Source organism: Rattus norvegicus, chromosome X (genome assembly GCF_021556685.1).
Source record: "Rattus norvegicus strain SHRSP/BbbUtx chromosome X, alternate assembly SHRSP_T2T, whole genome shotgun sequence".
Classification (NCBI taxonomy): domain Eukaryota; kingdom Metazoa; phylum Chordata; class Mammalia; order Rodentia; family Muridae; genus Rattus; species Rattus norvegicus.
The window spans coordinates 37,654,011-37,678,579 of NC_141554.1; the positions used below are offsets into that span (position 1 = coordinate 37,654,011).

General features: G+C 41.5%; 1 protein-coding gene and 2 non-coding genes across 3 annotated transcripts in view; 1 reads left to right on the top strand and 2 right to left on the bottom strand.

Annotated features, from left to right (window-relative positions):
* The window catches only part of Pir (pirin), a 110,620-nt gene extending 89,779 nt beyond the window's left edge, over positions 1-20,841 (bottom strand). The window contains exons 1-3 of the mRNA NM_001009474.1: positions 20,735-20,841; positions 18,842-18,970; positions 3,656-3,748 (exon numbers count right to left, since the gene is read on the bottom strand). Of these exons, the coding sequence (NP_001009474.1) occupies positions 3,656-3,748; positions 18,842-18,937 (189 nt within the window). The 5' untranslated portion in view covers positions 18,938-18,970; positions 20,735-20,841. The remainder of the gene's footprint in view (positions 1-3,655; positions 3,749-18,841; positions 18,971-20,734) is intronic.
* LOC120099472 (small nucleolar RNA SNORA48) lies at positions 3,237-3,379 on the bottom strand. The gene has a single exon (XR_015647212.1). It is a non-coding gene; the product is annotated as a small nucleolar RNA SNORA48 (small nucleolar RNA).
* A 1,453-nt stretch (positions 20,842-22,294) lies between the features above and the next one.
* LOC120099428 (U6 spliceosomal RNA) lies at positions 22,295-22,398 on the top strand. The gene has a single exon (XR_015647143.1). It is a non-coding gene; the product is annotated as a U6 spliceosomal RNA (small nuclear RNA).
* Positions 22,399-24,569: the final 2,171 nt, after the last annotated feature.

A 24,569-nucleotide genomic window follows, 5' to 3' on the forward strand; every position in this document is an offset into this window, starting at 1 on the left:
AGTTTTGTCAGCCCATCTATGTCTGCCTCTATTATATGTGCGTTCCGTCTAAAGAACCCATATACCATATATATTACCCACTAATGTTAATGAACTCTCAACCCACAGTACTAAATCATACTCTTTACTGAATGCACATTCAGTAAAGTAACAAGGCACATTAGCAGACTTCTGTGAAGGGATAGACTGCTGTGTGATGCTCAGAAATCATTTTGAACAGGAGACAGACATAAAAAAACTGGACAGTATAAGAAACATGGCATTAGGATTGTTACAAGGACACCGGCCTACATTATGAGAGCCAAAACAAGAAAGTCATCATCTTATTACACCTAGGCTGGCAAGAGATGAGCCGGGCAGCTCTAACAGCCTGAAACATCATCGAAGCTCTCCAAGTGTGGATTTGGCAGTTAGCGGTGAGTTTTCCAAGCAGGAGAACTTATAAATACAAAATCTACAAATAATAAGGATAAAACTTAATTGCAGCTATAATTGAAGGGAAAATTCTTAATCAAGAGAAATGGGCCAAACACCAGTAGTCTCTGGCTAACTTGTGCACCAAATTCTTTCAAGCTGATACCATAGGATTTACAAAGCCGTGCCGCCACCAGGGCACATTACCTAATGGAAACAAAAGTTCAGCAGTCAATTTATTATAGCCATCGCCTTCAACAAGAGCTAGAGAAGAATGGGATAATCTAAGATGAAACAATTTATAATCCTCTTCAGCAGGTTAAGTTGGGCAATTCTCGACTCTAAGGAAAGACAATTGCTCAAGACCACCATCGAGGTATACACATATGTTAAACTAGAAGACATATAATGTCAATGGGACCGAATGAAGAAGAAAGGTGTCATCCTCTTGGGATTGTTTTGGAAACTGACAGCCAGAGTTCTGGAATCGAATACAGGTATAAAGAAGGTCAAAGTGTGGCTCTCATCATTGGTGTGAAGTAAGATAGACACAGACACGGTGCAGCCAAAGTGTTAGCAGAAAGGAGAACTGGAAGGCAAATGGATAAACGAAGGAACACAGATCTAACTAGCCTCATCTTGTTTCTGGAAGCCTCTTGGCTAAATCTTTCCATGGTTAAATACAGTGATCAAATCTTTCCCTGTTTGTTTTTACTTCCTTAACTAGAACACATATGGAAGTGAGCAAGGCTCAAGCCTTGTTCTGTCTTCTAGCAACACTCCAGAACACTCAGCACACCCCAACATCTGCAAGATCAGCTTCCATCAACCCTTGCATGTATAAGCCCTGGGTAAATATTTACTAATTCACCAAGTGGACTTACAAATATACTGAGTCTCTAACTCTGTTCTAAAACTTTTATTGATTCTTTGGTTCATACCATGCACCCTAGTCTCGCTTATCTCCCTTATCTCCTTAGAACTTAATATAATACTCATTGAGCTCTTAGATTCTGTGTTGGAGTTCATATTATTATGTTACATGAAGTTAAACATTTTTGTGTTGGTATTTATAATATTATGCTACATGAAATTAAACATTTCTGTGAAAAACATTCTGAAAAATCAAATTTTCTTTAAAAAAGTATTTAATCATATCTTAGTTTCTTCTCACTTTAACAGATTATTTTAATTGTACATAATTTTTAAAACTTTTATTGATTCTTTGGTTCATATCATGCACCCCAGTCCCACTTATCTCCCGATCCCCCTCACAGCTGTCTTTTTCTCTTGCAATCTCCCCCTGCAACACACACACACACACACACACACACACACACACACACACACTCATGCACACAAACTCACTCATGCATGTCCACACGCACACACATATACAAAGCATAGAAAACATGTCATTATGGAAGCAGTACTATGTCACAGTGTGTCCGGCAAATGTATCCCTCTGTCCACACATCTTCACTTGCAAATGTTCACTGCAATCAGTCACTGGTCTGGTTCAACATCTCTAGATTCTGTGACATCATCAATATTGGATCCTCACAGGCCTCCTCCTGGCTATCTTGTTGTTGCCTTGTGTCACAGAGATCTTGTAGCTTTGGATCAGCAGGACTGACCATTTCACTTGTCCCAACCATTCACAGATAATATAGATTTTGGGGTGGGTCAACTCAGAGCCATGGATCTGGGCTTGGGCAGTAGCTGAGCTGGTCAGTCTACTAGCTCTCTTATCCATACCACCAGAGCTAGCTCTCCAGCACTGCTCCGGCTAAGCCACCCAATGCCTCCATTAATAGGAGGCAGGGTTACCTCTTCTGCTCTTATACTTGGGGTTGGCTCAGCCATGACTGCACCAACAGGACCAGCTCCACAGTGCTGCCCATGTGAAATGCAGGGCCTGCTCTCCTGGGTGCTGCAGCTGGTAAGGGACAAAGCTAGCTCTTCCACAATCATGACACTGTGGGCAGCTTTCCCAATTGCTGGGGGTGGAGAGGTGGCACCAGTGCCATCATATGTAAAATGAATGGTATGGTCAGCTCTACTACGCAAGTACCACGAGGGCCAGCTCCGCTGTGCGGTCTGGGCAAAGCCAGGGCCAGCTCTCTGGAGTACTGCCAGTAAGAGATGGGACCAGCTCTCCAGAATGCTGTAGCCAGTGAGGAGTAGGGCCAGTTCTGCACAGTCTCTGGATATCCATGCAATCCCTTGTGGCTGCCCTGATCAGGGATGTCCCCATATTCTTTAGTGGCAAAAATGAGTCATGGACACTAACACTGATTCCTATCACTGTGTAGCAATGAACCTAGACTTGCCCTCAGCAGCAGCTCAGAATGGGACCTCCCTATGACCCAAGTGGCAGGGCTGGCCACTCACAGCAGACTACTCTCCACCCTCGAGTCTCTAGTTCCATCTCTTCATCATGCTCAAACTGTCCCCCTTTTCTTTTTCTCCCATCTGTCTATCACATAATTGCACATTGTGGCGGCATCCACTGCAAGCTGGGCAGGAGGTTAGTGAGCCTCTTGGTGACATCCTCCAGCAAATGGGTCTATACCCCACCTGTGCCTGAGCCTAAAGGCAGGTCTGTGGGTAGCATGGCAGTCCACAGCTCTGTCTGTCTTCCTTCTCCCGTGTTGCACTGTGTGGTGGTAAGTTAAGCACTGTGTATCTATGCCCCTGCCCCTGTACCATGGCGGAGAGGGAAGGTCTGCAGATGTCCCTCTGTGGCATGGTGGAACTTGGGTCTCTGTCTTCTTTTTCCTGTGCTATGCTGTCTGAATTTAATTTGATTTGTTTTGTTTTTATATGTCTTAAGCATAAAACAACTTTGGCCACCAAGCCAGGCATCAAGCTAGGATAAACAAAGGACTGCCGTCTGCTCTGAGCCTGACTGACATGAGGACACCACCACCACCGAGGTGTCTCTTTGCCCATTGCCAGGGCAGTTAATTGTATAATTTTAAGAAGCCAACTCTTGCTTTTTATGAACTGCTGAGACAGAAATGTCAGCAGGACACAAATTACATAATATTTAAAATAGTCAATATTTAAATTTGAGTATATTTCATATAAAACCACTATAGCAATTATATAGTAGCCTATGGCAAGAAACTTCTAAATTAATGTTTGCCTTTATTCATTGCTTCTGATTTTATTTTCTATTAGAAGTAAAAATCAAATTTTCAAAGACACACTTTTGCATTCAAATCTCTCTACTTACTGTTTCAAATCCTCGGTGTGGATGATCAGGAAATCCTCCCGGCCTTCCTCCTTTAAATTCATCAAACAGCAAAAATGGATCCAGCATTTTCAACTGGAATAATAAAATTTGGCATATTAGACATACTACAAGGGCTACAGTCATAGACACATCTAACAAAACTCATTGAAGATTGTGTAGCCAGTAAGCAACCTTCTAAAATGTAAATTATATTCAGCAAGAAACTATACTTGCACAGAACAATTCATTAATTACATTAGAACTGACATTGTAGGAGGAGAGTAAAGAGTGAACAAACATTTCGTGGCTGTCTACAGTACAGTTAAGTGGGTCATGATCAATCTATAGCATATTCTTAACATCATGAGGCAGGTGTTTATAAAGTCTTATAAAATCAAGAACTAAGCTGTGATTGTGAGTGTTTTCAAGGAAAACGACTTCACATAAATGAGAACTGGTAACATCAGGGAAGTCTTTAAAGTTTTGATTTTTACTTCTAAAATTTACAACCAGGGAAGTAGCTCTTGAGTTGAATCTTGAGGTCATGTTGGAGCTAACCAAGTAGAAAGGAGAGAAGAGCAATGTTGCAGAAAGAAGGGATGAGAGAGACTGGCATGCCTGACAAAGTCTCTGCCCATCACTCATCGGAATTCTGCAAGCACATAAAACTAACAGTTCCTGAATATTCTTGCACAGAAACAGATTTTCCTCACAATTTCATGAAGGGCTTTATTTTAATAAATAAGTAATTATATTATTATTATAACTTAAATAAATAATTTCATTTAAGGGCTTACATAAGCCCTAAGTTTCTTCTATCAACAAGAAGTTACTGATGTATGTGCACATATATGCCAATTCTTGCTCTTTATTAATGGTTCAAATAGATTTCTGCATTTAGATCAAATAGATTGCAGACATTTGTCTGCAATGATACAAGTTAAATAAAAAGTAAATACTTAAATTGAACTATACTTCATTTAAAATAAATAGTATAGCTTTACAGTACACAAAAATTATTGTGAGAGATGGGCAAAGGATAGAGGTTAAAGTCTTTGGGTTTTAAAATAAGTTGTCATTTTGTGTCCCAGGCTGGCCTCAAGCTCTCAATACTCCTGCCTTCACATTCTAAGTGTTGGAATGAAAGGTATGCACCACCATAACTAATTAGAGTTCAAATCTTAAAGGATTTTGGATCTTATCCTGAAGGTGATGGGTTGTAATTGGGAGTTGAGATAATTAGATTTAGAAAAGTCATTCTGAAGAAAATGATAACTATGCAATCTTCTGTGTAGAAGCGAGGGCCAGAAGTAAGGCAATAGCAGCAATGACAGAGAATCATTGAGTGACAGGTAGATACTATGAGACATGTGGGAAGAATACTAAATAACTCCCAAGTTTCTTGTTATGGTGCCTAGAAAGATGCTAAGTCCACTCAACAAATCAAGGAATCTTTAAAAAGCAGCAGCTTTAACATAATTATGAATTTGGTTTACATCTTGTTGAGTTTGAGGTGTCTACTATAAATGTTATCATATAGATATTAATGCTTATGCAAAGACTACTGAAACTTAATCTCAAGTTCAGTCAACAGGTAGAAACAGCCGTTCTATGCTATCGTCAATGTATTCAAGGCTGTCTTCCATTCTTGTCCATTTGTCTAGAATTCTTATCTATATCTGTGATTAAAGATGTTGAAAGTTTTACTGAAATTCGTTGAATCGAGGCATCAATTTTAGAAAGGGATTTAAATAATATTGATCTATTTTTATTTATGAACACATTATCTCTATTTAAGTCTTTAAATGTCCTTCAATAAGGAATTATAATTTCCTTTATAAAGGTATTATATATGTTTTAATTTTTCTGGGTAACATATTCAAATGGTATCACAAACTGTATTTAAAATTACATTTTGAACAGTTTGCTACTGTGAATTATAAATATGAATAGGTATATGACTTTTGAACACTGCCCAGCACTTATTAATTTTAGTAATTCCCCTGGCGGTTCTTTTGAGTTTTATTTCCTAAGATGGTCACGGCACCAGTGTATCTCTCAATAAGCTTTCCCCGACAGTTCATAAAAATAGCTTTTGCTTGACTTAAAAACCACAAGTTGCAATTTTGTAGGTTCTGCTGAGTTCAGTCGGCCTCTGCATCTGCTCTTTATGGAGTTCATGTTAAAACAGCACATACATGGTCTAGCCAAAGAAGGAGGACACTTACCCTGGGACTCACGGCTAACACACCTAAAGATGGATGGGAACATATCCTATTGCATAATCCTATTGCAGGAAGGGAACAAATATGTGAGAGCAATAGTCCAACCAACACCCACAAGTAAATAGCTCAGCTTTTTCTCAGCCTTGTACTTCCTATTTCTTTTTTCCCAGTGCAGGGGGGCGTGGATAGATGGAAGTCTCACGAACACTACACAAGCTCTCTGCCACCAAGCTAATCCACCAGCTCTAACTTACCCTGCTTTTTGCTTCTTGCCCTTGTTTTGCAAGCTAGCACCTCTCCAAGTAGGAACAATGGTAAGAGGCATCGCTGTCATGTCCCCGATTTTCTACAACTGGCTGCTGTCATAAGGGTTTATTACCTAGCACATTGTTAATCAGAGATTTTTATTTTTCTGTAAACTCCCTTCATAGGGTTAAGGAGATGCCCTTCCATTTCTAGTTAAGCTTAGCAATGAGTTTTGACTTTTTTTGCTATCATGTATCTATGAACTGAGTTAATTCGATGTCTTTTTCTTTGCTATCTCTTAATATTGATGAAGATGATATAAGTCTATATTGCTTCTTGGTGAAAAGGAGATTCATATGGGCAAGTAAACTGGTCTCAAATACACTGTGAAGGCAAAAAAAAAATCCCTTTCTTCAGTCAAACCCTATCGCTATGAATCACCCACAGAACAGCAATTATCCACTGCTTCTGCTCTGGAATGAAAATCTCAAAATATCGAGATGGTTTTGGGGGACTGAGTAATAAGTTCAAGGTTAGAAAGCTTTTGAGAGTCATGCTAGGAAAAAAATCAAAGCTACATTATAGTCACTGGAGTGTGAAATTTGGAGAGTTAAAAGGAATGAAGGACAGCCACAGACAGTACCACACACCCCTGTACTCCATCCCCCAGGCCCCCCCCCCAGACATCTTAAACACTAGCTAAACAATCCTGGAGGGAATATTGGTATCAACAAGCACGCATGATTTCTCCGAAAGAACTAAAGCTGAAGGAAAGGTGATCCCGGTTCAAGGCAAAGAATGTGAGCTTCATGGAGAGCCGAACTAGCAAGTAATGAGATTAGATATTTAACTTAGCTAAGGGTATTTCTAACAAACCACTGAAGGTGTGACATAGTTCCCTTTGACCACGTGTGGCAAAATATAAGAAGAGAGAAGTAATATAAACAGAACGGTTGATCAGAAGAAAATTAAATTTGAAAGGCTTGGACAATATGCAGCCCACGTTTAAAGAATGAGACGTTATGTTATTAAGACTGCGGCCAATAGCTGTTTGATAAAGGGTCACCTACAAAGAATCTGGACACTATTGCCCAAAACAGTTTGGTCTTAGTCCACTCGAGGGGCTATCACAAACTATCAGAAAGTGAGTACCTTCAAAGTGATTCAAATGGATTTCTTACGGTGCTGGGAGCTCAGAACTTCCAGATTAAGGCAGCAATGGCAGCCTTCGTGTCTAGTAAAAATCCATTTTCTGCATAGGCAATACCTTCTAGTTGTGCCCTTACATGAGGGCAGAGTCCAGCTAACTCTCAGGGAGCACCCTTATAAGGACATTAATCGCAGATATGCAGATTTCATTCTCATGACATAACTACCTCCGGAAGACCCTGTCTACTAATACCATTAACTTGAAAGTTAGGATCTCAAACTTTGATTTGAGAAAGGATGCATATACTTAACCCATATGATGCGCATTCATTGCACATTGGCTCCTTCCAGTCACCAATCTCTGCCATATGAACACATCCACAAGAAGAAAGTCTGTATAAGAAAAGGCTACAGAAGCCATGTCACTGATTAAGTGTTAGACGGATAGACTTCAACTGGCCAGAAGGCAAGAGATGTATGTAAGACACACTCCAATAAATAAGAGAACACCGTTATGTTAGACTGTTGCCCTGAAGTGCCATTTGAGCAGGGATGAAAATCCACTCCTACTAATCTGCAAGCATTTACCATAGCTGGGGCAGCACATTCAATACACAGGTATCACCTATCCCCAAGAACAGACTTCTATGAGAACTCTGATTTTCTGAAATGTTTTAACTATGTCCCGAATTCGATCACATCTCTCTTTTCCTACGTGTTTCTTTTCCGTCAACCACTTCCAAAACCTTTAGCTGCCAATTTTAACTGGCAGCTTCCAAGACTGTTCTTTCAACATCTTCAGAACTCCAAACAAAACCTGTGGCCACCAGCCCTGGGGCTTGTAGCAATCCCATAATACAGTTCCAACAGCCAGAAGGTTTGGGAAGTCAGGAAGTGCTGGAAGTGCCTATCAGAAGCACAGGCCTTTGGAGATAAGACTGATAGCGCATTTTTAAAATGACCCTCTATTGAATCCAGAATAATTCTAAGTATGCAGAGTACACGCCACCAAGTCCGGGTGGTACTTTTGTTAGCTTCTTTAATCTCTTCCAGCTGGGCTTTATGGTTACCACAAGGCAATTCTAGGGTGGAACTTTTAGGGCTATTCCTTTTCAAATGAAGATGGGCAGTTGATATTTGTCCTTTACACTTTTGTCCTCTTCCTCCCTTGTGTCAGATGACACATGGTGGTTGCTATTGCCTTAACAAACAGCAATATTTGATAACATCATGTAATCCTTTGAATGTTCCAATATAAGAGGACTATAATTATGTAGTTATATAATATATTAGATATATAATCATATGTATAATTAATTATACCACCCTCTCTTTTTGAGTCATCTCCCTCCTCATCCTTATAGTAATTTGTTAGCTGGCATACAAAGTGATGATTTTCACTGTGTTGTTTTCATATATCACTATACTGTGTATGTATCCATGCCTCTGTTCTCTCTCTTGCTGATCACTTCCTACCTGGGAGATAGTTCGCCCTTTCTACTTTTGTATCACATAGATCCCATTACTCTCTCTTGGTCTTGTATTTCTGAGACACAAACTGAAATGCTGATGAGCAAGAGGACATGTGAGTTTCTGTTTTGAGACAGGTTATGGAACAGGACAAATATTGTGCTAATCCATCTAGTTTTCTTTGTTTCAAAGTATTCTCTTAAATAATTAAGTAGCCCAAAGAGAATCACATTCTTCTGAACAGTATCTGGTAGAATTGGACAGCATAAAGCCAAGTGCAGATAAGAGATGGTTTCTCTCCTCCTGGGAGCACAGGAGAACCACCTCCCAACAGAATGCTGCTCAGTTGTTCAAACTGTGACGGTCTAGCCTGGTCCATGGATAACTGGATTGAAGATGTAAGCTAGCCCTAGTCTATCTTTTCTTTAATATAAACTGTAGAAAGGTTAACTATAAGTTCTTCTTCAACATCCACATTTGCAGTGATAGGAAGAAAGGAAAAAAAAAACTTGTAGCAGCTACTAAACACTTCTGCAGCTTCAATGTAAAACTAGCTTTGTTGTCCAAAGTTTCAATTTCTTCAGGATGTAAGCCTTGGTCAATAGACTTTGAAGAATAACCTTCTCAATGTAGACAAATGCCTTCATCCTCTGCTCATGGAGTGGTCAGGGTCTACTTTTTTGTACAAAGTGGAATCATGTTAGCATCAATAGTCAAAAACTTGGCCTGAGTACAAGAACAATGGCAGGCTTATACAGTCAAAAGGGATATAACTTTTTAAAATATTTATGATGTTTATGAAGAATTTGCAATAACACAGAAAGTTCTTGTGTCATCAGGTTAAGTGGAAACTTTCAGGGCACAAAACAGTGTCTTCCCTGATGATGTAGAACAGCGGTTCTCAACCTGTGGGTCACAGCACCTTTGGTAAACTAGCTCCAGTAACATTTACATTATGATTCGTCAGAGTAGCAAAATTAGTTCTGAAGTAGCAACAAAAATAATTTTATGATTGGAGTCACCACAACATGAGGAACTGGTTTGAAGGGTCACAGCTTTAAGAAGGCTGAGAACCATTGATATAGAAAGAACATAATTGACAGACTAAAGTCATAGCTACCCTCAATACATATGTTTTGTTCTTTTAGTCATCTAGTATTTTTTTTAAAGATTTATTATTTTATGTATATGAGTACACTGTAGCTGTCTTCAGACACACCAGAAGAGGGCATCAGATCCCATTACAGATGGTTGTGAGCCACCATGTGGTTGCTGGGAATTGAACTCAGGACCTCTGGAAGAGCAGTCAGTGCTCTTAACCCCTGAGCCATCTCTCCAGCCCCTAGTATTTTTCTATTAAATAAAAAGGGGGTTTTTTTGGTGATGTATCTAGTAGCATCCTAACAGGTGTCTGTGAGGTCTCAGAATTCTTTCTAGTTTTTCTGTTCACAATGACATCTAATAGAGCAGGACCCCTGCTTTCATCTGGCCCTATGCATTTTGCCATTAAGATAAATTTATTTGAGGGGCGGCACAGGTCTTCCTGGTTGCTGCCACTGCAGAGAGCCCCTGGGCAGCACCCCACGAGCGAACCTGAGCCTCGGGACCACAGGTAAGACCAAATTTTCTGCTGCAAGAAAGCTGCCTGGTGAGCTTGGGACACGGAAGCAGAATTTCTCTAGGAGGCACGGTCTGTGTTTACCGGAAGTCCCACACCCGCGGATCCCGGCCCGCAGCAGCTCTCTGCTCCCAGACCCGGTGAGAGAGAGACCCAACCGCCTGGTCAGGTGGGCACTCCTGAGGCTGCAGAGCGGAAGAGACCACCAACACTGCTCACCCCTGCCCACATCCCTGGCCCAAGAGGAAACTGTATAAGGCCTCTGGGCTCCCGTGGGGGAGGGCCCAGGAGCGGCAGGACTTCTGCGCCTGAGACACCGCCGGAACCTGAAAGAAACACACCGGATAAACAGTTCTCTGCACCCAAATCCCGTGGGAGGGAGAGCTAAACCTTCAGAGAGGCAGACAAGCCTGGGAAACCAGAAGAGACTGCTCCCTGCACACACATCTCGGACGCCAGAGGAAAAAGCCAAAGACCATCTGGAACCCTGGTGCACTGAAGCTCCCGGAAGGGGCGGCACAGGTCTTCCTGGTTGCTGCCGCTGCAGAGAGCCCCTGGACAGCACCCCACGAGCGAACCTGAGCCTCAGGACCACAGGTAAGACCAAATTTTCTGCTGCAAGAAAGCTGCCTGGTGAACTCAAGACACAGGCCCACAGGAACAGCTGAAGACCTATAGAGAGGAAAAACTACACGCCCGAAAGCAGAACACACTGTCCCCATAACTGACTGAAAGAGAGGAAAACAGGTCTACAGCACTCCTGACACACAGGCTTATAGGTCAGTCTAGCCACTGTCAGAAATAGCAGAACAAAGTAACACTAGAGATAATCTGATGGCGAGAGGCAAGCGCAGGAACCCAAGCAACAGAAACCAAGACTGCATGCCATCCTCGGAGCCCAATTCTCCCACCAAAACAAACATGGAATATCCAAACACACCAGAAAAGCAAGATCTAGTTTCAAAATCATATTTGATCATGATGCTGGAGGACTTCAAGAAAGACATGAACACACTTAGGGAAACACAGGAAATCATTAATAAACAAGTAGAAGCCTACAGAGAGGAATGGCAAAAATCCCTGAAAGAATTCCAGGAAAACACAATCAAACAGATGAAGGAATTAAAAATGGAAATAGAAGCAATCAAGAAAGAACACATGGAAACAACCCTGGATATAGAAAACCAAAAGAAGAGACAAGGAGCTGTAGATACAAGCTTCACCAACAGAATACAAGAGATGGAAGAGAGAATCTCAGGAGCAGAAGATTCCATAGAAATCATTGACTCAACTGTCAAAGATAATGTAAAGCTGAAAAAGCTACTGGTCCAAAACATACAGGAAATCCAGGACTCAATGAGAAGATCAAACCTAAGGATAATAGGTATAGAAGAGAGTGAAGACTCCCAGCTCAAAGGACCAGTAAATATCTTCAACAAAATCATAGAAGAAAACTTCCCTAACCTAAAAAAAGAGATACCCATAGGCATACAAGAAGCCTACAGAACTCCAAATAGATTGGACCAGAAAAGAAACACCTCCCGTCACATAATTGTCAAAACACCAAACGCACAAAATAAAGAAAGAATATTAAAAGCAGTAAGGGAAAAAGGTCAAGTAACATATAAAGGGAGACCTATCAGAATCACACCAGACTTCTCGCCAGAAACTATGAAGGCCAGAAGATCCTGGACTGATGTCATACAGACCCTAAGAGAACACAAATGCCAGCCCAGGTTACTGTATCCAGCAAAACTCTCAATTAACATTGATGGAGAAACCAAGATATTCCATGACAAAACCAAATTTACACAATATCTTTCTACAAATCCAGCACTACAAAGGATAATAAATGGTAAAGCCCAACATAAGGAGGCAAGCTATACCCTAGAAGAAGCAAGAAACTAATCGTCTTGGCAACAAAACAAAGAGAATGAAAGCACACAAACATAACCTCACATCCAAATATGAATATAAAGGGAAACAATAATCACTATTCCTTAATATCTCTCAATATCAATGGCCTCAACTCCCCAATAAAAAGACATAGATTAACAAACTGGATACGCAACGAGGACCCTGCATTCTGCTGCCTACAGGAAACACACCTCAGAGACAAAGACAGACACTACCTCAGAGTGAAAGGCTGGAAAACAACTTTCCAAGCAAATGGTCAGAAGAAGCAAGCTGGAGAAGCCATTCTAATATCAAATAAAATCAATTTCCAACTAAAAGTCATCAAAAAAGATAAGGAAGGACACTTCATATTCATCAAAGGAAAAATCCACCAAGATGAACTCTCAATCCTAAATATCTATGCCCCAAATACAAGGGCACCTACATACGTAAAAGAAACCTTACTAAAGCTCAAAACACACATTGCACCTCACACAATAATAGTGGGAGATTTCAACACCCCACTCTCATCAATGGACAGATCATGGAATCAGAAATTAAACAGTGATGTCGACAGACTAAGAGAAGTCATGAGCCAAATGGACTTAACGGATATTTATAGAACATTCTATCCTAAAGCAAAAGGATATACCTTCTTCTCAGCTCCTCATGGTACTTTCTCCAAAATTGACCATATAATCGGTCAAAAAACGGGCCTCAACAGGTACAGAAAGATAGAAATAATCCCATGCGTGCTATCGGACCACCACGGCCTAAAACTGGTCTTCAATAACAATAAGGGAAGAATGCCCACATATACTTGGAAATTGAACAATGCTCTACTCAATGATAACCTGGTCAAGGAAGAAATAAAGAAAGAAATTAAAAACTTTTTAGAATTTAATGAAAATGAAGGTACAACATACCCAAACTTATGGGACACAATGAAAGCTGTGCTAAGAGGAAAACTCATAGCGCTGAGTGCCTGCAGAAAGAGCATATGTCAGCAGCTTGACAGCACACCTAAAAGCTCTAGAACAAAAAGAAGCAAATACACCCAGGAGGAGTAGAAGGCAGGAAATAATCAAACTCAGAGCAGAAATCAAACAAGTAGAAACAAAAAGGACCATAGAAAGAATCAACAGGACCAAAAGTTGGTTCTTTGAGAAAATCAACAAGATAGATAAAGCCTTAGCCAGACTAACGAGAGGACACAGAGAGTGCGTCCAAATTAACAAAATCAGAAATGAAAAGGGAGACATAACTACAGATTCAGAGGAAATTCAAAAAATCATCAGATCTTACTATAAAAACCTATATTCAACAAAATTTGAAAATCTCCAGGAAATGGACAATTTCCTAGACAGATACCAGGTATCAAAGTTAAATCAGGAACAGATAAACCAGTTAAACAACCCCATAACTCCTAAGGAAATAGAAGCAGTCATTAAAGGTCTCCCAACCAAAAAGAGCCCAGGTCCAGATGGGTTTAGTGCAGAATTCTATCAAACCTTCATAGAAGACCTCATACCAATATTATCCAAACTATTCCACAAAATTGAAACAGATGGAGCCCTACCGAATTCCTTCTACGAAGCCACAATTACTCTTATACCTAAACCACACAAAGACACAACAAAGAAAGAGAACTTCAGACCAATTTCCCTTATGAATATCGACGCAAAAATACTCAATAAAATTCTGGCAAACTGAATCCAAGAGCACATCAAAACAATCATCCACCATGATCAAGTAGGCTTCATCCCAGGCATGCAGGGATGGTTTAATATACGGAAAACCATCAACGTGATCCATTATATAAACAAACTGAAAGAACAGAACCACATGATCATTTCATTAGATGCTGAGAAAGCATTTGACAAAATTCAACACCCCTTCATGATAAAAGTCCTGGAAAGAATAGGAATTCAAGGCCCATACCTAAACATAGTAAAAGCCATATATAGCAAACCAGTTGCTAACATTAAACTAAATGGAGAGAAACTTGAAGCAATCCCACTAAAATCAGGGACTAGACAAGGCTGCCCACTCTCTCCCTACTTATTCAATATAGTTCTTGAAGTTCTAGCCAGAGCAATCAGACAACAAAAGGAGATCAAAGGGATACAGATCGGAAAAGAAGAGGTCAAAATATCACTATTTGCAGATGATATGATAGTATATTTAAGTGATCCCAAAAGTTCCACCAGAGAACTACTAAAGCTGATAAACAACTTCAGCAAAGTGGCTGGGTATAAAATTAACTCAAATAAATCAGTTGCCTTCCTCTATACAAAAGAGAAACAAGCCGAGAAAGAAATTAGGGAAACGACACCCTTCATAATAGACCCAAATAATATAAAGTACCTCGGTGTGACTTTAACCAAGCAAGTAAAAGATCTGTACAATAAGAACTTCAAGACACTGAAGAAAGAAATTGAAGAAGACCTCAGAAGATGGAAAGATCTCCCATGCTCATGGATTGGCAGGATTAATATAGTAAAAATGGCCATTTTACCAAAAGCAATCTACAGATTCAATGCAATCCCCATCAAAATACCAATCCAATTCTTCAAAGAGTTAGACAGAACAATTTGCAAATTCATCTGGAATAACAAAAAACCCAGGATAGCTAAAGCTATCCTCAACAATAAAAGGACTTCAGGGGGAATCACTATCCCTGAACTCAAGCAGTATTACAGAGCAATAGTGATAAAAACTGCATGGTATTGGTACAGAGACAGACAGATAGACCAATGGAATAGAATTGAAGACCCAGAAATGAACCCACACACCTATGGTCACTTGATTTTTGACAAAGGAGCCAAAACCATCCAATGGAAAAAAGATAGCATTTTCAGCAAATGGTGCTGGTTCAACTGGAGGGCAACATGTAGAAGAATGCAGATCGATCCATGCTTATCACCCTGTACAAAGCTTAAGTCGAAGTGGATCAAGGACCTCCACATCAAACCAGACACACTCAAACTAATAGAAGAAAAACTAGGGAAGCATCTGGAACACATGGGCACTGGAAAAAATTTCCTGAACAAAACACCAATGGCTTATGCTCTAAGATCAAGAATTGACAAATGGGATCTCATAAAACTGCAAAGCTTCTGTAAGGCAAAGGACACTGTGGTTAGGACAAAACGGCAACCAACAGATTGGGAAAAGATCTTTACCAACCCTACAACAGATAGAGGCCTTATATCCAAAATATACAAAGAACTCAAGAAGTTAGACCGCAGGGAAACAAATAACCCTATTAAAAAATGGGGTTCAGAGCTAAACAAAGAATTCACAGCTGAGGAATACCGAATGGCTGAGAAACACCTAAAGAAATGTTCAACATCTTTAGTCATAAGGGAAATGCAAATCAAAACAACCCTGAGATTTCACCTCACACCAGTGCGATTGGCTAAGATCAAAAACTCAGGTGACAGCAGATGCTGGCGAGGTTGTGGAGAAAGAGGAACACTCCTCCATTGTTGGTGGGATTGCAGACTGGTAAAACCATTCTGGAAATCAGTCTGGTGGTTCCTCAGAAAATTGGACATTGAACTGCCTGAGGATCCAGCTATACCTCTCTTGGGCATATACCCAAAAGATGCCTCAACATATAAAAGAGACACGTGCTCCACTATGTTCATCGCAGCCTTATTTATAATAGCCAGAAAATGGAAAGAACCCAGATGCCCTTCAACAGAGGAATGGATACAGAAAATGTGGTACATCTACACAATGGAATACTACTCAGCTATCAAAAACAACGAGTTTATGAAATTCGTAGGCAAATGGTTGGAACTGGAAAATATCATCCTGAGTGAGCTAACCCAATCACAGAAAGACATACATGGTATGCACTCATTGATAAGTGGCTATTAGCCCAAATGCTTGAATTACCCTAGATCCCTAGAACAAACGAAACTCAAGACGGATGATCAAAATGTGAATGCTTCACTCCTTCTTTAAATGAGGAAAAAGAATACCCTTGGCAGGGAAGGGAGAGGCAAAGATTAAAACAGAGACTGAAGGAACACCCATTCAGAGCCTGCCCCACATTTGGCCCATACATATACAGCCACCCAATTGGACTAGATGGATGAAGCAAAGAAGTGCAGACCGACAGGAGCCGGATGTAGATCGCTCCTGAGAGACACAGCCAGAATACAGCAAATACAGAGGCGAATGCCAGCAGCAAACCACTGAACTGAGAATAGGTCCCCTATTGAAGGAATCAGAGAAAGAACTGGAAGAGCTTGAAGGGGCTCAAGACCCCAAAAGTACAACAATGCCCACCAACCAGAGCTTCCAGGGACTAAGCCACTACCTAAAGACTATACATGGACTGACCCTGGACTCTGACCCCATAGGTAGCAATGAATATCCTAGTAAGAGCACCAGTGGAAGGGGAAGCCCTGGGTCCTGCTAAGACTGAACCCCCAGTGAACTAGTCTATGGGGGGAGGGCGGCAATGGTGGGAGGGTTGGGAGGGGAACACCCATAAGGAAGGGGAGGGGGGAGGGGGATGTTTGCCCGGAAACCGGGAAAGGGAATAACACTCGAAATGTATATAAGAAATACTCAAGTTAATAAAAAATAAAAAAAAAATTAAAAAAAATTAAAAAAAAAAAACTGGAGGAAGCTCAGTGTGTATGTGTGTGTGAAAAAAAAAAAGATAAATTTATTTGTGTCTTTTCTTTGGCAAATGGTGCATTTTAGATTTCAGGAGCTATCTGTGAGCGAGTTAATGTTGGAACGAGAAATGGCAAGAGCATCAAACAGAAGAAAGAGGACTGATGGAGCTGAGGGGGGAGAAGTGTTTGCTGCCCATCTCAATGGCCTGTCAACATCAAGCTGGGTGAAATGAGCCAGGCACAGAGAGCCAAACAGTGCTCACCCTCACGTGTGTATGGAATCTAAACAAACAGAAATGCAGACCAGAATGGCGACTTCCAGAGTCTCCGATGAGATGATGGAAGCATATTGGTCAGACAGGAAGAATAAGGTCAAGAAATCAATAGCACTCGATAATTGTAAAATGCTGATGTATTATATGGTTGAAATGTGCTAAGACTAGATTTTTAAAATAATTATATGAGCTAATACAAATGTTAATTAGCTAGTTTTGACCATTCCTATCCCTATACAAATATAAAAGAACAGCTGGGTGTGGTGGCCCATTCCTTTAATCCTAGAACTCTGGAAGCAGAGGTAAGCAGATCTCTGAGAATTTGAGCTAACCTGGCCTACAAAGTGAGTACAGGATAGCCAGGGCTCTGTTACATTGTGAAACGCTGTCTCAAAAATACACACACACACACACACACACACACACACACACACACACACACACACACACACAAGCACAAGCACACGCACTCACGCAGACACACACACACATTTTTACTTACATTTTAAAAATTTAAGACATCAACACTCACTGAAGAAAGCAATGACTTTTCAAACACTAAGAGCAAAGGTGAGCTTGGCAATCCCAGCTCTTCAGGAGGCTGAAGCAGGAGGATTTTAAGTACAAGGCCAGCCTAGGCAACTTAGTGACACAATCGTCTCGAAATAAAAAAAGCGCTCCAAAAAAAGAGGGCTGTGGATGTAGCTCAGTGATAGAGTACTTGCCTAGCATATGCCAGGGCCTCCATGTGTACCATCCCCAGTACTGCAAAATGAAGCAATACAAACAAAACTTGATCTACAATACAAGTCCATGAACACTTTCCAGTCACACCTTTTCGTCACAAAGCAGACAAAGCAACCTCTGCAATGAGAGGGGTAAAGCGGAGCAATGAGGCAGTAGGGAAATCCCGGAGTACAGTGTTAGAGCTACGAATCAGCCCCACTTCTCAAAGCGCAATCTGTCCCTACAATGCATTTCTTCTCTTATTCACAGCATTTCATGTGGCATGACACTGTGGCTAGAGCCTTTGGCTGTGACCGCTATTTCATACCTTTCTGTGCATCTGAGACCCACCCCTAAATTTCATGTCTTTCCTAGTATTCCAATAAAAACTTCTCTAATGTTGAAAATCATCTAGAGGCAGTCTCTGAGTTCCTTTATGCTCCTCCCCCCGCCTCATTGAGCTGGATCTCAGTGCACAAATATGAATCCTTTACTCTGTGTGATTAGTCAGAGACCATGCAGAGCCAGTTAGGTTGTCTTTCCTAGGAATCTGAACCTGAGATCCATAGTTACCTGTGCTTTGAAGTCTGAGCATGCAAGCAAGGGTGGAGAGGCTACACACTGGGCACATTTGAGGATATGCATGCTGAGGCTGACAGCCAGCATGCTTCTTAGCACAAGGTAGTACGTGGATATGCACAGAAAACCAGTCACATCTCCCAGCGCAGCACCTGCTACCCAGAACCTAATTATCAGCATACCAAAAGCTTCCTTTCAGCAGGGTTGATCCCCAGTTGTGGAGTTTCATGCTTCTCCCACTGGAATACCACAGGGAAACTGGTGACCATCTTGGCCTTCTCTTCCCAAATCCCCTTCAATATTCCACCAGTCCCTCTAGAAAGGAAAAACCGAAGGAGGAAGCAGTCATCCAGCTTGCTTACCTCAGGTCCGCCAATGCTTCTGCGCACCCGTGCTCCAACCCCCTCTGACTGTTCCCGGCTGAGGACGGAGAGAGTAACCTTTTTAGAGGACGCCATTTTGAAGTGTATAAAAAAAGTTCTAGTGTTGACCTGTAAAGGATGAAGGGAAAGAAGAAAGACAACAAAATAAATCACAATGGAGGAAGTATCTACAGATTATAAACTAAGGATTTTTAAAAACACAGCGATGGTACCTGGAACCCCATCACTAGCAGTTATCCAGTGGAATCCTGCAGTCATCTTGTCCAAAGGTTAGCAATAGCAACTCTTTGGAAGAACTGAAGAGGAATATCTAAAGAGCATTTTATATGCTTTCCATCAGTGGTATACATATCCTGACCTCCTCACACCATGCACACACCCTTCAGCGGCCACCCCATGAGGTGCACTAGAAGACGGAAGTGGGGGTTCTTTTGGTGACACTGGAAGCAAAGAGGATCACCAGAATATGGAGTTCTTCAAGGGTCACTGAATTCAAATACCCATCTATCTCTAAAGTCCATGACCATTTTTAAAAATTTGTCTCTTAATAATATTAAGCATGTTTTCAATGCGGTTTCTTATTATAACAACCCTTCGTTCCCCTTCCAACTTCTTTCAGACCCCCAGGACCACATCTCACTCCCAACATAATCTTGTATTTTCCATAGTCTACTGAGGCCAAGTGGTGCTGTCCTTATACATATAGGTGTTGAGTCATCTACTGAAGCATGGACATCCTATTGGGGTCACTTTCTTAAAGAGAACTGACGCTCCCTATCCCAGCAGCCTCTAATTGCCATAGTTCCTCAGTTAGGGGTGGTACTTCATGGGAACCTTCTCCCATCTGTGTTGAAATTCTGACTGGCTTAATTTTATGTAGGTCCTGTGCAGGTAACTTTTTAGGCAAGAAATCTTCGAACTTCCTAATAAAGTCCTCTAAAGCACAGACAAACCACATATGAACTACTCCAGGCAATAGAAACCATAATTCAGGAACAACCCATATACTACATTTATTATTCAAAAGCGTTCCAATATGAAGTCGAAGTTCTATCCACACATACAATCAACCCCCTTTCTAACTTCAGGTATTTGCAGACAAGTAATTCCAAGCCCCAGATCCGATCAGCACATGAACTCTCTTTAACCAACCCTTCAAAGATTCCTTACTGTAACCAAGAGGCATAGGTTACAGTATGCCCTATGCCCTTAACAACGTGCAGATTCTGGAACTGGACACCTTCGATTTATATTTCAGTTTTGCTACATTCCAGGCAGCTTTCACTTGGGATGCTCTGTGTCTCAGCTTTTCCATCTATAAAATGGGATTGATTAATTGCTACCTCCAAGGATGCAAATAGTACTATGAGAAAGTGAGCCGCTGTTCTTTATAAGGACTCAACATAGGAGCACCCTCCAATTTGCGAAGGCAGATCCTAAAACGGATCCTCTGTAGCAGACAAGCAACATTTATCTATTGAGCCATGAAACGTGGGGCACAGAAATGAATTTCTGAGTACAGCCCAGTAAATCCACACAGAAGCAACTAGTAAGTAGTTTCCCCTCCACCTCATTTTTCTGGTTTCTTCCAGACTCCCACATTTAGGCCCTACACACAGGAACAAGGATGAAGCAGTTAGCTAATTGCAGTGTGCTGCCAGGAGAAAAGCCAAACTATGGTTCCATTCACCAAATCTTGGTGGTTATTTAAGCATTTCCCTCCCTCAACTCCCCTGGGAGCCTATAGTGGGCTGGGAAAGACAGCATCATGAAAACTGGTACAGGCATCCCTCCCACCCCACCCCACTCCCATCCCCCACCACACCACTCTCGCGGGGGCTTTGGGGGAAGCTGAAATCCCAGGCCACTCACTCGGCAGTAGCGCAGGCCCAGGAGGGAGGCCACGACCGGCGGTGCCTAGACTCCACAGCGGCAGGGATACAGCGCAGGGTTTGCAAAGCGCCTGCCGTCAGTCAGCGTGACTCAGCGCTTTGTTGTGGGCCTCCGGGAGGCGGGAGTTTCTAGGTCTCAGGGGCCTTGGTCCGGGGTGACACACCCTTTATTTACACTGGGTTTGGATTCTCTGACTCCGCCCTATGCTTCTGGATCTGCCTTTTGAGCGTCTGTCCACAGAGTGATGCGCACCCCAGCCTCTTGGGGGCGCGCCGCTCATCTCCCAAGAATGTGTGGGACACTCAGGTGCTCTGCGGGCCCCTAGAATCTCCTGGAAAACCTGCTTTCACTCAAGTCATCTTGTCACCCAACGCTTTGGCTGTACGAACAAGAATGTTTTCTAAGCACTTGTCCCGTTTTGGAGAGTGACTCAGCCTTTCTGTGCATCAACAGGTCCCCAGTGAAATGACAGGACCAAGATTGTAAGGTTGTAAAAGAGATCGAAATGAGCCTGTCTCCTCATAGGTACTACATGGTTGTCTCTCATAAATAAACATGCTTCTTGCTGTTTGCCAATTAGAATGGGACAGAGGCAGAGCAGGCACAAAAGCCAAAGCCTCTCTGCTGAAAGGGAAGGCGCACTCTAATAGGGAAACCTATCATTAAGGGCTTTAATTTTATTGGGATTCAAGACAAGGCCTGGGAGAGTTGCCCTCAGGAGGCTGTGAGGGTGTGTACACATCCAGGAAGCAATCTAGTTTTCCTAGGACTTTTAATCAGAGGACAGGCTACCATACACAATGTTCTTTAAACACCCGGAAATACATTGTCTTTTCTTGGAAAAAGACTGAAAGTGATGCCTCTTTAAAAAAAAAAAAAAAAAAAAAAAAAAACAACGAGCCTAGGAAACTGTCTGAAAAGGGACAAAGGGGCCATGTCTTCTTTTCACTTTCCAGTTATGTGGATCTTCCATGGAGACTGCTCCAGTTTGCTTTTGCAGCCAGAAAGCAGCCATAAACAATGCCTGCTGAGTGTGGTTACGTTGTAATAAAAAATTTTATTATGGATGATGGAATTTGAATTCGTAAGATTATATTTTAAATTTATGCAATTTTCACCTGTAAGGGAAGTCTTCTTTTGACTTTATATTTCAGCTGATGTTTTGAGGCATGGTTTCACGTGTCCCAGGCTGGCCTTACCTCCCTAGATAGACAAGGATAACTTTGAAATTCTGAGTCTCCTTCCCACAGCTCCCAAGTGTTCGGGTTACAGTGAAGCATTCACCATCACGCTCAGTTTTATATGGTGCTGGAGACTGAAGCCAAGGCTTTGTGCATGCTAGGCAAGTAATCTAGCAAGTAATCTACCAACCGAGCTATATCCCCAGTCCCTTCAACCTCAAAATGTGAAAAAGCATTCTTATCTTTCAGACTACATGAAAATAGATATGAGGTGTATATCCATTTAGATTGCATGCTTAGTTTGCAGATTTCTGTTGTAGAAGAATAGGGAAGTAGGAGAACAAAGACTTTCCCCTGGTGTTCAATTGGGCAGAACACACTAAAATGGGAACAGTACAGAGGAAAATATCATGGCCTTTGTACAAGGATGACATGCAAATTCATGAAGTTGTCCTCCCCTCCCTCTCTCTCTCAGTTCACAGCCACACTTGAGTGTATATAATTTGTCTTCCATAATGCCCACACCCTTAATACATTCACAATAAATTCTGTTTTTTTAACTCATTTCCCCGATCTTTTATATCAGTGAGTCTCAAATTGACTCTGCCTAGCTTCAGTGTTTCAAGACCAACTGAAATTATGCATACAAACATCAAACTGCTCTGGACTAATAAGGTACTAGTACTTACAACTTGTAATTATTTCTGAAAGGGTTTCCACATAAAACAGAAGTATGAACACCCTGTCTGGCACATTGCAGATCATCTAAATAAATTATCTTGTATTCCCTCAACCAGTCCAACATTTATTCAGGCACCTAGGCTTGGGGTGCAAGCTTCGCCCTCACACTTTTTAGACTTAAAGCCTATGGATTCTGAGTTCTAATGTTTCTCAGTGCATCCAAACCTCTCCATTCCGAAGGCATCTATCCACCTTTACCAATCACCACCCACTCCTCCTGCCTTCAGATTCAGCACTGGCCAAACTATATTCCAAGTGGCAGGCAAATATCAAGCAATTGCCTGGAACCCTCAGTGACTTCTCACTGGCATTATTATTAGAAAGTTCTTTGATGTCTTCGAACTATCCTCACCGCCTAACCCACTTGTGTGGTGGTGCGGAGGGATGAGAACACATGTTCACCTATCTCTTGTTAGTTTGCTGTGCCTGTCTAGAATTTTCTTTACTTCACTTTCACTTCACCTTTTGACTCTTAATTTCTATGTCATGCTCTCTGGACAGCCTATGTCAATAGTTTCCTCAAGTCTAGAAGAGACTTTTGACCTAAAAATCACCGATATATTTTTTCCTAAGGTCAGTGTTTTATCAACTTTTGGAAGATCCCATTTTCCTACAATGGGCTTAACAGTAGCTTCTACCTCAAACTTCGTTCTGAAATATGACTGCTACACTCCACTACATATACCATTTACTCCTCTTACTCTTGGGCCTATGACCAAGTCACTGTGTCATTTCTGAGGAAGCTCTGGAATGACCTGGCAGGTTCCACATCCTGCTTCATGGAAACCAGCTGCTCTTTAGGAGCGATGTCACCACCATTTTGCAAGAAACCCATGTTCTTCTATAAAGAAGAGACCTGTGAGGGAGACATACCATGAGAATAAATGAAGCACAAACCACAAACCACCTTGAAACGTATCTTCCAGCCATGGTTGTACTAGCCAAAGCCACATGGATACAATCTAAACATCCAACACTGTTCCTTCCAACTTCCTGATCCACAAAATTCTAAGCAACATCCAGTGTCTTTAAGCTACACCATTTCAGTGAAGTTTATTTTACAAAATAGGAACCTGAAGAAAAGTTTTCATGTCATATGAGCAAAGAGGTGGATTTTCCAAATATTTCAGACTAGTGACAAACTTTGCAGAAAGTACCTATGTCCGTTTAATTAATCTCCAAGAAAATCAGCCATTAATCAAACCAAACCATTATTACACTAGGATCCAGAGGAAAATGGTTACATTCTCCTACTGGCCATAGCACATGCCTCCAAAGTGCAGATGTACCAGTGAAAAGGCTCCTCTGTTACAAATAGCATTTAATGGTATAAGAACTTCAGAGAGAATGGCAATGTTCTTGGTGATATTTCAACGAACACCTTTTTTTCTCTGGAATTTCAAATGTGCTCTACCTCTGGATCCAGAGAAAGTGACGACAGGTCTCAAAGTAAAAGACAAGAGCAGGGGCGTGTGTAGTTATATGCCTAGAGAAATTCTGTTGTAGGCCTTTCAGAAGAAAGAAGGAGAGGGAGAAAGAGACACAGAGACAGAGAAACAGAGAACACTTCTGAGAAGCTAGAAGGTTAAAATGGAAATGCAGTGGTAGGAAAGGGAAGGAGTTTTACAAATGGAGTAGAGGCCACACAGTGCTCCACTGTGAAAGCATCCATCTTCGGGGTGAGAAATGTACCCTGTATATCTGAACTCAAAGCCTTCTTCAAGTTGTCACTTGCAATGAGATGTGAAGCAGGCATCTGGCTTTACGATCATCAATCACCTTGGGAATCCTGAGCAACACAAAAGAAACCTTTATGCTGACATCGCAAAGAGCAAAGCCCTTCTTGAATGACTCCAAATTCCACTACTATAATCTTTAAAGACACCCATATT